The sequence below is a fragment of the Apteryx mantelli genome, chromosome 28 (assembly GCF_036417845.1).
Source record: "Apteryx mantelli isolate bAptMan1 chromosome 28, bAptMan1.hap1, whole genome shotgun sequence".
NCBI classification, from domain to species: domain Eukaryota; kingdom Metazoa; phylum Chordata; class Aves; order Apterygiformes; family Apterygidae; genus Apteryx; species Apteryx mantelli.
In genome coordinates this window covers 1,105,601-1,120,136 of record NC_090005.1, presented here as the reverse complement: position 1 = coordinate 1,120,136, position 14,536 = coordinate 1,105,601, and the positions used below count along the sequence as shown (strand labels likewise).

The window sequence follows — 14,536 nt, the reverse complement described above, 5'->3', positions numbered from 1 at the left end:
GTTTACGTTTTGAATTTCAGCTATGATAAGTATCCTTTCCATGGTTTGGGAATGAAGGTTGCTAAAGATTTGTTACCTAATTGTATGAACTGAGGATTTTATTTTTATTTGAAGATCAATGTATCAGAATAGAAAGTGAATGAAGAAATCTCACACTAGTTTCTCACTCCAATTTGTTTCCATAGGGATATCGTCAAACCATTTTAACAGCTTTGTATTTTACCCTAACAAAATGTCTCCCAGCCCCTCCTTCTTACCAAAGCCACCTAACATCTCGCTGTTCCTGCTCTTCAGAGCCCACAGCCGCTGTAGTTAGGAACGTAAGTCACCCCTGCATCCCCCACGCTGAGGAGCTGAGATGCGGTTGCCTCCGTATTCAGAGCCCCTGCCAGCAAGAGAAGTTAGACAAGGAGGTCGGGGATGGAGCTGAAGCCACCCATGTGACGCTGTGAGCATTAGCCTGTCGGGGAGGTTTACTTTTTCTGATTAAAGTCAAATTGCAATAAGCATATCACAATAAACAGAAAGAAGTTACGTTTGCAAGAAACAGATCATTTTTATTAGAGTAGATACAGCAATTCAGTACATGAAAGAGCTAGAAATGACTGAAAACCTAACCTAATTCAAAACTTAATCAGGACTAAATGGACCAATCTACCTAAACTTTGTGTAGTCAAGATTTTTCTGTGCTTTGACATGCTCATTTCCACCAGTTTATAGTAATTCCTCTCCATTTTAATTCCTATGTGTTGGCTTTTTTTTTCCATTTTTAAGGTGACATTTTGAAGACTTTCAGTACTTTTTTCCATCTGCCAGCTTGTCTCCTTTGTCTGCAATAATACGGAAAGAAAGATCAACAATTACTGAAGTGTAACGCACATGAGAACGCTCTCTGCAATGGACACTGAGCTTCTATTCTGTCTCATCTCTCATTCCCTTCTCCCAGAAATTTTCCTCTTCATAGCATTGATTTGAATCGTACATCACTTTTACTATACAGCTGACACTTAAAAGCTCAAGAAATATTTTACCTACATGTTCACACAATACCCCTGAGCTGGCCAAGCTCAAGTTTCTTGTATCCTTTCATCTGGGGGAATGATGATTCATTTTGTGATGTACTTAACCTTTACTGTAGCATAGTCTGAGATTTTTTTCTGATGTCTAGCATCTTCTAATGACTGTAATTTGTTAAATTGTAGCCAGAGTCATCATTTATTACTACTTAGATTTTTTTCTGAGTCAATGCAGCAGTCCAGTCTCTAAAATTGACACAGCTACCATAATGAATGTATTTTTCTTTTTAGAAAATAAAACTTGACTCTTCAAAGTTTCCCTAAAGAGAAAGGAACCTTACCAGCAGTTGCAGAAAGGGAGCTGAACATCCTGTAAAACAAAGAGATAATAGATGAAAGGAGGGGTAGCACATCAAATGCTGGGTGAGAGAAGGATATATGAAAGCAAAATCTCTGTCAGGTACATTTTATACATAGTCAGACAGGAGATGTTCATCTCCTTGCCACCCCTTTCAGCTCAGGAGAGGGAATTGTTGAAAGAATTTTTTTTTAACAGCTGAAGTGGGAAAAGACATTTCTGGAAAACAGGGAATAAAGGAAATCAAAACCTTTCAACTCCTACCTCATTTCTTGTTCTGGGCTATGAAATATTTTCCTCCTTGAGGCTATATGTGAAATGACAGAGAGCTATGAGCACTTAAATGGCTGTCGGAAATTAGCTAAGCTGCTCTGCATTCAGTTCTCTTCAGAATATTTATTTCTACAGTGAATCCTATGAGGAAGAACTATTTACCTGGCAACAGGATGTTTGTGGGAATTTGGTATTAATCCATATATTTTTTAAAGCGTCACTAACTGCATTATGTTCCCTAAATGCTAAGCATGTGATTAGTTACCACTTTAACTGTTCATTGTGTTTGGTCTCTCGTACTGTTTGTCAGGGCGTCCTGCGGTTTAGAAGCTCTTTGAGGTACCTACTTAACGTAAATGGAAATTGTAACATTTCTAGCTCTAGCATGGTCCAGAAAAATTAATTTGTTAAACATTTTAGAAAACCCAGGAGTATTGGAAGCTGGGTTTGCTGCGGTGCTGTGACACAGTTATCTAATGAGCACCATGGCATGGTCAAACTTTATGAGCCTAAGCACAGAGGTCTTCCCAGTGAGCAGAGGTACTTACTGGCTCTCCTGGCCTTCCAGGAGTTGGCGGTAAGTGGCAATCTCTTGCTCCAGACGAGTCTTGATGTCCATGAGGATCTTGTATTCGCTGTTCTGGCGCTCCATATCGGCTCGGAGTTCAGCCAGCTGGGCCTCGATGTTGCCTATCAGGGCCTGGATCTGCGCCAGCTGGACACCATAGCGCCCTTCTGTGTCTGCCAAGGTGTTTTCCAGCGCCGCTTTCTGAGAGCAGAGAGGTTGGAGGGGAAACAACAAAGAAAGAAGTTGCTGCCAGATACAGGATTGCTCATGGGAAGGGGAGTATGGACATGTTTCAGTGTGTATGTGTTTATGCGGTGCGTGTTTGAACACACCATGCTGAGCTGGGACTGAAGCTCTATGTCCAGCCCTTGGAGGGTGCGTCTCAAGTCAGTGACTTCAGACTTGCTGCTCTGCAGTTGCTCGGTATTGACAGCTACTTCACGGTTCAGTTCTTCAGTCTGAAACAGGGAGAACATTACATGAGAAATGCAAGGCCTCTCACTGGAGGTCATGAGGCTTTCACAGTACTTTTCTGTACGTTTTACAAATTATTTTCTTTCTTTCATGGATCTTTTGGTTAATATATTGTATATGTGTGGAGTGTTTTCTACCTTGGTGTGGAACCAGGCCTCCGCATCCTTCCTGTTCTTTTCAGCCATGTGTTCATACTGGTCTCTCATATCCGCCAGGATCTTGGACAGGTCAATGCCTGGAGCAGAGTCCACTTCAACACTGACTTGGCCAGCTACTTGCCCTCCCAGGGCACTCATTTCCTATGTTAGCATGGCAGAGGAAGACAAAAGGGGGTACAATCATAAACTGAAAACATTTTGCAACTTCCTTCCTTTCTTTAGGGTCTAATGCCTGACTAACTACCCTTAAATACTTGCAGAGGGTGTCTTTAGTTACTTAGTCTACACAGAAGTCTTTTGTTCACTGCTGGAGAGCCCAAGGCAGTCCTGAGGACTCCACGTTCACACATGGTGTTTTTCTAATGTCATTTTCAGATGTGTGTCTTGGGGTTTTTTTTACCTCCTCATGGTTCTTCTTTAGGTAGGCCAACTCCTCCTTTAAGTTTTCAATCTGCAGCTCCAAGTCAGTTCTAGCCAGGGTCAGCTCATCCAAGACTCTGCGCAGGCCGTTGACGTCAGCCTCCACGCTCATGCGAAGAGCTTGCTCTGTTTCAAACCTTAAAAAAAACAAAGCAAAACAAAACTACTGAGGTTAGCTGATAAAGGCAGCCCACTGTGAAACACTTTGTACGTTGTAAATGTGTCCAGTTTTGTAGGACTGAAAACCTAACATTTAGCAAATGTTGTTCAGTATTAAACTGTTCTCCACATGTATTGCATGATATAAAATTGTCTGTAGTGTAGATGAGGCTTTCAGCAACTGCATAAAGGGTTAAATTGCAACGACAGGATCAAACTACTGTTAATACACAGACTTTTATTGACATTTCTTTGCTTTTTCACAGCCACTACCCTGTGGCTCAACAAGGGTACTCACCCGCACAAGGGACCTTTTTCCTTTCAGAAAATACTCACTTGGTTTTAAAGTCATCAGCAGCCAGCCTGGCATTATCAATCTGCAAGACAATCTTGGAGTTGTCGATGGTGGCAGCAAGGATCTATGAACAATGAGAGTGATTCACTGCTGAAGCTGAAACAATTCTGTTACCTTCTTCCTTGATACTGAAGATAAAACAGTGAAGATTCTGTTTCGTCTGTAGCTACACCAAATAAAAGTGTACTGCATTTCGTCTCAGCAGCAAAGTAACAGTGAAGTATAGCAAATATATAGCACAGATTTATCGCAGTACTTTTTGCTATAATTACCATTTCTGGACAGGTTCCCTTATTTTTTGTCTGGCCTATGAAGTGGCCTGTCACCGTATGAATTCACCACAGTGAGATGAATCTACATGTTCTGTGAGCCAGTGGGTAGGTGATGTTTTAAGACTGAAGCAAGAAGACTCTTTCCTGGTAGGATGCAAAGGAAGCAAAGTCTGCAGAGCCTTCTTGGCAGAACTTGTTCTCATTACACATTTTCTTGTTAGCAGTGATGAGTGATTGCAAGGACTGTATCATTTTTAAATAGATGATATGTTTGTGTATCATAAACAATATACATTCATACTGCATTTCTGTAGTCCTTGAATACATTTTTGTTTCCTAGACTAACCACTGTTCAGTGTTCAGTGACTCTTCTAATACACCATGAACAGCCGTAAAGGAAATTTTATTTACTTAAGAGTAATCCTGGTTTATTTTTATCTAGAAAACGTGTCTTTTCATCACCGACTTTCAAAAATCAGGTCATCTAGAAAAGCAGCTGGAACAACATCTTCTCTCCCCTAACTAAGGGGAATAAAAGACAAGCGGGGAAAGGATACTAAAATGAGAAAATCTAATTTCCGGTTCTGCTTTTTTCTGGAACTCGATTTCTGAAACCAGTACAGAGTGTGAATGGGTTAAAGCAAGGGAAAGTAAACTGTGTGGGAGGGGCCATGAACTCCAAGCTGAACCTCAAGTTTTCTTTCATTTATTTACATAGTTCGGTCAGCTACTATGTATGTTTTCAAGGTGTGTATCCTCTTAAAGTAACCTGTTATCACATACTCATGGGCTGCTGGGGCAACATAGAACCTGCATTTATGTATGAGATTGATTACGTCATGTCTGCAGCTGTCTTTATCCGTAAATCAAATGTTTGAGTGCTCTTATTTCCATTCCTAACTCAAGGAAGTGAATTCTACAAGACAAATATATTGATGGTGATGAAGTCCTGAAATGTTCTCTTCACATTTACAAAATTGAATTGGACCAGTTTTTATTTTTACTGTTAAAGCAGTGTGTATGTGCCAGTCCAAAGTTTTGTAAGCTATGTGGCAGAGACAGGCAGGTTGCTGTTATAGTTTGGTCTGATCTAAAAGGCTTGCTTTATACATACATACATACACACACACATATATATATACACACACACCTGTTAATTCAGAAAATAAGTGAATACTTTCCAGTAAGTACTATCTGCTGAAGCTATTGAAATATAGAAAAAGTTCTACACAAAACTCTGCAAAATTAAGTGAATGCTGTTAGAGAATTTACTGCTGTTTACTGGACCACTATTTAGATCTACCTCTGTCTGCAGGGTCCTCAAATCCACTCATCGCTGACTGTTTAAAAGCAAGTATTATCAGGGAACTAAGCACTGAGGCATCTCAGACTGACTGCTGTATACATTCTCTTAGCTAACATCTTAAAAAGTAGATAAGTCCATACTGAACATGCTCTTTATCCATCCCTGCTGACTCATTTGATGTATTCATTTCATCTTCCTATCCTTTTCATAATCCGCAGTCCCTCCTGGCTGTTTTTCTAGTAAAGATTTTCTCTGAGTGTTTGTGCAAACTAAGCTGCTTTTTAATAAATGTTAACACCTACCTTTTCTCGAAGGTCTTCGATAGTCTTATAATAAGGACTGTAGTCCCGAGCAGGCCCTGGTCCTTGTTTCTGGTACCAGTCTCGGATTTTAATTTCAAGATCAGAATTTGCCTCTTCCAGTGCACGCACTTTGTCCAAGTAAGATGCTAGGCGATCATTCAGATTTTGCATAGTTGTCTTTTCATTTCCTGAAAGGAGGCCATCACCACTGCCCAGGCAACCACCATATCCACCACCAAAGCCACCACTGAAGCTACTGCTAAAACTACTACCATATCCACCACCCACGCCACTTCCTAGGCCAGAGGAGACAAACCTAACGGAAGAGACTGAGACACCCCTGCCACCAGATCCACCATGGATACTTGGGGCCCTAAAGGAACCTCCGCCAAGACGGGCTGAGGAGCCACCAAGTCCCCCTGACACAGAAGAGGTAGTTTGCCTGTAGCTGTAGCTGGCCATGATAAGAAGTCTCAAGGACCTGACCCAAATTACAGTTCACAGAGTTTGTGATCCTGGAGCAGGAGTGCGCGCTCCTCTCCCCCACCCCACTTCTTTTATGCCTGGAACAATGGGAGTTGTCTCTCGAATGTGTTATCTGAGCCCCGTGGAATTTATCAGCCCTAAGCCTTCTGCCAACACCGAAATTCCTCCCATTGGTCAGCTGCTGTCAAGTGGGCTGTGTTTCTTTTCCAAATACCTTGTTACATGGGAGCTGATTCCCTCCCCCCAGCCGTTTCCTCTTGAAACAGAAGGTGGGATTCAGAGAACGTGTCTCCCTGCTAAGGGCAGCGTTCATAAATCTAGAGTTGTGGTTCACCTGTATGGAAACGAAAGGGCTGGGAGCCCACACCTCTGCTGCAGTGTACACTGTGTCCATGGTGAAGTCACACGATGGCTTTTGTCACGTAATCTCGGGAGAGGGTTTTAATACAGAGGAATGCAGGTGGTAGACTGATAACAGAGCCTGAAAGGAGCCCAGATGGTAAACAGTACGTGTGGGCCTTGGGAAAACAGCTTCCCACCTCATCCAGTTTTCATCATTTCCCTTGTGAAAAATCCTTCTGTCAAGAATAAGATTTTCACCATTTGTTTCTTTGCTCTTGGTTTCTTTTGGGTAGCAGTGGAAGACAGATACAGAACATGGCTTATGTGAAAAACTCTGTTTTTATACAGAAATGAGAATTCAACCATAGTTGTAGCAGAAATAAGCCTTAAACTTCCTGAGTACTTCTGGTGTGAGCAGCAACAGAAACAAGTGCCTGATTATACATTCAGTCCTTTCATTGTTATTGAAAGAGGAAAATAAGGAGAAAAAAACATAATCACTTAGTCTTCTGGTCTTTGAGATTCATGAAAATGTTATTTCTAAAATGTTTAAATCCTCTGTTATCCAAAGTGAATTTTCAAAAGAAAGTTGCTTTTGCTATTCCAGGCTCCTCCATGAGCATCCCTCACATATGAGTGGATATTTTCTTCAGTTCTCTTTCTTTCACTTGTCCCCCCTCACTCCCTGCAAACCTCTGGGATTCCCCAGAAGATGCTGTTTTTAAGAAAGGGGGAGTGAGCTGCTTCCCCAGCATTCACAGCTTTCAGGAAGCAACCAGGCTGGGATGGGAATTCTGCCACATAGATGTGCTTCCGCTAAACAGAACACCTGGAGCACAAGACGCCAGGCTGCGATGTTTCAATGGGAAATCCATTTAATACCAAAAGAAGGAAGTAAGCACACACCACATGAAATGCATATTCTGTATGAAGGCCTGTCTAGTCTTGATACACACATAAAAATGCATCAGATATTTTAAACGACACACTAATGCTGCACTCACTTTGTACTGAGGGAAATGTCAAACTGCAGGGCAAATATGGGGAGTGTGAAAGAACAAATATACAAACTGGAAGTTGGCCAAGACACCTGTATCAACAATTCCATTTATCCTTCTCCAAGATTTTGGGCACAGCTAGCGCACTGCAGCCTTCCCCGCTTTGTTCTAACTAACCAAAAAATGGTTGTAACGTATGTACATGGTTAAATTTGGACCTTCTCCCCTTTTAGTGCTTAGAAAGCCCTGAACTGTCAGTGAAATTAGAGCAAGTGCTCATAGTATTTATGATAGGGACACATGTCTATAGAGAGCTGCATTGAGCCACAAATTTATTTCATAGAGCTAGTAATTATTTAAATACCAGGCAGTAATGATTTTTTATCATTACTTAGTGATGGTCCAGAACCTGTTACATATAAATGAAGAGCTCATAGTCTACTATTGCCCTGAAAGCTGTTAAAAAAATCCTTAGAAAACTTTGTAGACTTCTTGGGTAAAAGTTACTTGAGCTTGCAAATGAGAAATTTTGTTAATAATAGAAACTGTTCAAAATCCACTAGGCTGCTAATGGGGGGGAATATATCTGATCACTTTATTTACTTCCAAATACTGCAAAGAAATAATTATTGAATAGAGAAGTATGTATTTCTTTATCCTGTAATTAGGCACTGAATTCCTGTTCTCCCTATATACTTTTAAAATGTATTCATTTTGCCATAACATATACCAGCCACTTTTCTTTCCTGCTGTCATTAGCCTCCTGTATTAGCTTTCTGTGCTTCATAACTCTGCATTTGTGTGGACTGATACTTACCTTTTTTCCAGGTTATATGTTGCTTTTTCACTTGTAAATGATGGAATTAATTTGCCACTTAACAAGAATTTAGTAATTTTAGTCAAATGTGCTTTATTGTGAAAGTGTGGCTGTCTAGCTCTCTTACATACTATTCTTAAGGAACTCTCAAACATGTTTCTATAGCTATATTCTATGTGGGTAATCTATATCCCAAAATGAGAAAGAGTCATATCCTAGTGGAGCAGCTTCTTCGCTTACAAAACTTTCTGCATCTGATTATTAGGCTGTATCAAAAAGAGGAATTCTGCAATGACTCAGGTACAGAATATATCATTTAATATAAGTACTGCCTATCACCCGACTGCTGCTGCAGCACGGCACGGCTGGAGCAGCACACCTGAGTTCTGTTCTTTCGGTAGAGACTGCTGCATTCACACAACTCTCCAACTTGCGCAGTAAAAATATACGGCCTTTCTTAGAGATGTGGAGGATAGTTCTGCCCGCCAAAGACACGACACACTGGTCGTTCCTTCCCGTAGATCTGAATGTCCCATTCAGCCTTGGGTAGGAAAAACCTGCCCAACAGGAAACTGTTCCAAGTCCTGTGAATAGTGTCAGAATGTTAGTGTCTGCATGCAGACAAAAAAAAGCTACACAAGAACAGTTATTTTATTGTTAACACTAAAGCCCCTAGTTAGAGCATAGAAGACTTAAGTCCATGCGATTTTCTTCACTGAACAAAAATGCAAGAGGCTCGAAGGATATATTCTGGTTTGTGTGATGCAGCGAGGAGAAGGGGACATCCTTTCCCCTAGGTAGTTCTTTGTTATTCCGTAGACTCCCTTGTCAGGTCCTCAAAGCAGTATATTTTGAGTTTTTGCAAAATAGAATGCACATTTATTAAGTTTGCATATAATATTATACGATCTGGTTCATGGAAATCAGGGTCTGGAAGGCCTCTGTGTTCCATGTGAAAAAATTCCCAAAGAACGGATTGCAGCTCTTCTTGGCAGTTTGGGATTGCATCTGAAAAGGAGTGTCATCAGCGGAAAAACTTGAGAGACACTGTCATATGGAATAACTATTTCATCTTATTTATTCCACCAAATACATCATAAGCTACTAGACTGTAGCAAAAGAGTCCCTGATGCAGCATTTCTAGTAAGGCTGTGTTGTACATTCCCAGAAAGATTCTGCTTTTTCTTTTATGTATCTCTTTGACCTCAGTGGCTGCGTTTGTTTTTGCTAGGACTCCTCCGAGGTGGTATCACGTACTTAAATGCTTGGAAAAGCCTTTTTGGCTTATGGCAAAGTCTTTGCTCAGGAAAGAAGGTGCTTTTGTCAATATGCTCAGGTCTTTTCTCCCACTGCAATAAACTTAATTTGTTGCAGGGTTGGTTACCTATGAACTCTGAAAGCATTAGAACAGCCTTTCCCTAAAGGAAATATAAGGAGCGAACAACACGGGGAATTTTGTGTATCTACAACCTATCTGAGAGTAAGGGAGACTCCCTTATTAAAGCCAAGTCATCCAGTGTGCTGATGGGAAAGGTCCACACCTAAACTCCTTGCTGACACCTGGTTTGTTCTGCTTTAGCTTTAGCTACTCTGCTTTACTTTTCACTACTGCTCTTAAAAAATTGTATGTACTTTTTCAGGGTATTTTTATGAATTCTTTTTATAACCCCTTTTTTTTAATTGCCCTTGATTGACACTAGCATATACTTCCCTCTTCTCATATCCTGCTAAATTTGCTTCCAGGGAAGTTCTTAAATTGCTAATGTAATTACAATTAAATGAACTCTGTGAACATTTTAATGTACATTGGTAGTGCCTGCAATTTTGCAGGTATTTCAGTGAAAGAATCAAGAAAGTGATATTATTCTGAATTTAGCATGTAATTCTTTAAGTGTCCCTTCTGGTAATTCTTCCTTTCACAGCTGCCTCCATCAGTGAAAATGTGCTCCTTGAATCTTTTGTCTGCACATTTTATGTCTTCATATCTTCTCCTGCTCATCAAAACTTTGGCTGCCCCAAGCTACTGATCATGAAATACGCCTTCTTAAAAATCACAGCTCTGTAAGTTTTTCTCTCCTATCTAGAATTTGTCTCTGATATTTAAGTAAACCGTGATCCTCAGATTCATTGTGTACATATTCTTTTTTGAGAAAGTAGCGAGTGATGGATTGTTACGGAAGAACATTTTATCTCAGCTGCAGATGTATTTTGACAATACGCCCCTCCCTGCAGCAGGGGTGCTCAGAGTCATTGGACCATGGTGGGGGGAGCACGAAAGAGGGGCGCGTACCTTTTAGTTGTTGCCAAAAAGCAGCTCCTTGCTATCCCATATACACTGCTGTTGTATTCAATGTATTAAGGATCATAGGCATGAGACATTTGAATCTCTTTAACTCAGACACTGATTTTCCTTCTATTTTTCTTTAAACTTCCTTGTGGCAAGAACCAATGATATACGGAACTGATCTGAGGCTGTTTCTGAAATGACTGTGTGTTCAATGTCAGCCTAAAATACAATTCTTAGCTTTCTTGCTTTCATATCTCATCATTAATCATTTTTGTGCAAATCCCTGCAGAGTTTGTCTTGCCACATGCTCACTAATTGTGCTAACAGATTCAAAGACAAGAATGTTTATTGTGCCAAAAAAGGCAGGTTCTAGCACATACATGTAAAACTGTTAAAAGTTTAAAGAGAGGGTGGATAGAAGCAGGGCTGTATGCAACATTGTTAACTTTCTCAAAATTACTGTTTTTGCAAATTAGAGGGAATGTGATTAGGTGAAGGCTTTACGGTATGAGAAATGCAGATTGGTGCCCAGATTTCTGTACTGAAAGATATAAGAAATAAAGTCATATAAGGGTTCAGTTTTAAAAGAAGTTACAGGACAACTTTCTCATTTTTATCTGGGTGTCTGAGCTGAACTTGAAAGATCTGGATTCCTGTTCAGCTACAAGCTTCTTTATTGATATTGGGGCATAAAATTTAATTTCTCAGTGTTCCTCATTTCCTCATGATATATTTCAATAGAGTATTATGAGGAAAATACACAAAAGATTATGAAGTACTCAAATACTTCAGTAACTGGGAGCAATATAAATACTTGAAAAATACACGAAACTGGATGTGCTGTGTACTTTTGGAAATCTCTCAAGTATTGTCTCTGTTTCCCTAGAAGTGTAAATAGCTTTAAACTGTGGAGTTGATTTATTTCTCAAACCAGAACTATAATGATAATGCACATCAGCGTGTGAAGTACCCAAGGAAGAAAAATAAAATGGATTAAAAATTATACACATTGATAATGTCCCCCCTGAGCCTTCTCTTCTCCAGGCTGAGCAGCCGCAGCTCTCTGAGCCTCTCCTCGTGTCGCCCAGTCCCTGGAGCACCTGGCACTTCCGATCGTTCCAGCAGTTTGCTCAGTTTTCAGCAGGGAGACGGGTATGGGCAGCTCGGGCAGTATTTGTGTATGTGCATGGCGTTACCTTCCTGGCTGCTAGCTGTAGCTGAGATCCAGGGTTTCCCACCGGCCTCTGACACTTCAGCTTTAAATCTTCTCATTTTAAACAGTAAGATCTGTGTCTACTGTCTAGATAATGTAATGCATCCAGCTTTAATAACTGATAAAACTGTAAGATTCTGCTGACATGGTATCTAACAGCATTTTTAACAGAAAATTTTCAGCAGTTATTTAAGATCTTTGCATGTGTGAAATCACTCTGAACTTCTTGGTATTGCCATCATGAAAGGACTTCAGCCTTTTCAGCAGTCTGACTGACATTAGGCTGTGGGGAAGACTTGAACTGAGATTAGAAATACTGTAAGAAAAAAAGAGGTTGACAAGGCAGTAAGCACCTCTGATCCCTGGCTCTAGTGCAGCCGGGGCAGTTTAGGCGCAGGAGCACATGCCAACGGAAAGGTGTTCCCCGCAGCCAGTCTTTGCGCTGCTTCTCTGAGCGTGGGTTCATAAATAATGGGCTATTAACAATAATTGCAATGTGCATAAACTTCTCTTAAGGCAGTATTAAGCAAGTTATGCGGGTCAGCTGCAGTGTACTTGAAATTGCATGTTTGCTGTGTCAGTCCTGAAAGAGTATTTGCCCTGAGGTCTATCATAGTGTGAGAACACTTAAAGAAAATCAGAAGTTTGCTGGGATTTACACTCCAAAATGTTTTGTGTAACATGAAACTTAGTAGAAATGTGTTATTTGCGACACAGAAAGAATGGATTTTTCTATAAGAATTTTTGTACTGTCTTAACTTGACTACTGTTATTTTTTATGATTATGGTAGGCTAGTAAATACCAGACGTATCACAAAAGCAGCTTTTTCTCATCCTTTCCTTTTGTCTATTTTTTTATCAGAGGCACAGTGAATCACGAGATTTTCTTTGATTACTTGAGATAGTGGTGACAGGCAAGGGGGAAGGTTGCCTTGGAAAAGGCTGTCGGGAGTTCAGTGGAAGGCCCTGCCCAGGCTGCTGCCTGCAGAGCCCGGCTTAGTGGTCCCGTTTCCTTGTAGCCAAGAGTGCAAGAGACTCGGGGCAGCGCGTGCCCACAGCTGCAGGAGCTGGAAGCAATGCCCTGTTGTGCCTCTGCCTACATGGACAGCTGCCCTGTGAAACGGCTGCGTTTGGCGTGGGTCTAGATCCTGCAGGCATATGGCACTCCTGATCCGGAGGAGCTATCTCAGGGAGTTCAGTCACCGCTAGTCCACGGTTCTTGTTGGGGATCTTCTCTGTCCGGTTAAGTTCGCCTCTCAGCTGTGATGTTACCCACGGGAACGGTTATTATCTTGCCCTATAGCTCAGGCTTCATCTGACTTCCTGAAGATTTTATATTATGCGGCTGGAGATGATTAATTTCCAGAATTAAGAAACTCAAACACACCCAAAGATTGTAATGCAGAATACCTTCGGTTGCCCTTGGGAAGAGGAAGAGTGCAAAATGTCAGTATCTCCACAGTCCCCCCTGCAGGCCTGAATTATAAACACACCACCACATAATTAAGGCTCATTCTTAATGAAATTCTCTGCCTCTTTAATGGGTAATGTCAGGTTCCCTGTCTTTCTATGACTATCCGCTACTATTTCTGCTAAATGAGTTGAACACAGAGACAAAACAGCTTATACACTAATTAAAAACATGCAAAAACAGTCCACTAGGTTTAGACTTAGCCTGAATTTGCTGATTTCATATGGAATTACCTCAAAACCTTCAGAGAGCATTACATAAAACAGGTACTTATTCTCTTTCCTGTTCTTCATAATGAATGAATTTCTATCAAATCAGCATCTTTATTAAATCAGCATCTTTATCCTTTTTAATGTCAGTCTATTATTTTACTTTATTGCCCCCTCTGGTACTACAATATTACTCTTGGGGAAAAAATGATCTATTTTATTACCGTATTTTTCCTTAAAAATGTCAGATTACTTATGTATTTTGTTAGAAAAATTTTTCTTCCATTTTTTTTTAGCAGCACATTTTCCTTGTAGAAAATGTGACCATGAAACACATTTTAAGCTGCATCTTTGTATAGTTGTCTCTGTTTGAATCAATGATTTGATTTCTCAGCAGGTAAGTATGATAGCCAAGTAGGAAATGGTGCTGTCATGGGCAAAAGTAGCAGCAACCGGGATTTTATAATATTCCAGAAAATACATGTTGCTTCTGCAGGTGATGGGTAGGTTCCTTAGCTGTAGAGACAGGAGATCAGAGCCTGTGGGAGGGCAAGGAAATACACCCTGGGGAGGAAGGCGATGTCAGGTTTCAAGACAGGCTGTTGTGTCAGTGGAGGCAGAAGAAAGAGCAGGTAGAGATTTTCTTTTCCAGCAGAATTATTTGCAGAGTTTAAAATTGCTCCTTTGTTGGCCTGTTTCCCAGGGCCTAGACTTGGATTTGATTTTGACACGATATTAAAGAGTTTCTGTCACAAATCCAATTGTATATTTTCTGTATTTGCCACTAGAGGATGCTGTACAAACTGACATACCGCTTCATCAACTTTGAAAAAAGCCTATTCCTTGTAGCAAAGTAAAACATTCACATGCCTGGAAACTGCAAATGTTTCTGCCAGATTTCAGCTCACCCCATCTTGCTTTGATGGGCTTTGATATTACGACAGGCAGATTATGCTCTGGTGTATCCTGCCTTAAAAACACCAGCCAGCAAAGGCCAAGGAAAGCCAAAGGTGGTGGTACGCTCAGCTGAGCTGTGGCGGCAGCCTCAGTGT

At 40.8% G+C, this 14,536-nt stretch overlaps 1 protein-coding gene across 1 annotated transcript; it reads right to left on the bottom strand.

The window, feature by feature from the left end:
• Positions 1–531: 531 nt before the first annotated feature.
• LOC106487614 (keratin, type I cytoskeletal 19) lies at positions 532–6,254 on the bottom strand. The gene is made up of 8 exons (XM_013946390.2): positions 5,662–6,254; positions 3,763–3,845; positions 3,248–3,404; positions 2,827–2,988; positions 2,548–2,673; positions 2,196–2,416; positions 1,358–1,386; positions 532–830 (listed from the first exon to the last, which is right to left on the bottom strand). The coding sequence occupies exons 1-8, from the start codon at positions 6,121–6,123 to the stop codon at positions 793–795; spliced, it is 1,278 nt and encodes a 425-aa protein (XP_013801844.1). The 5' UTR covers positions 6,124–6,254; the 3' UTR covers positions 532–792.
• Between the last annotated feature and the right edge of the window lie 8,282 nt (positions 6,255–14,536).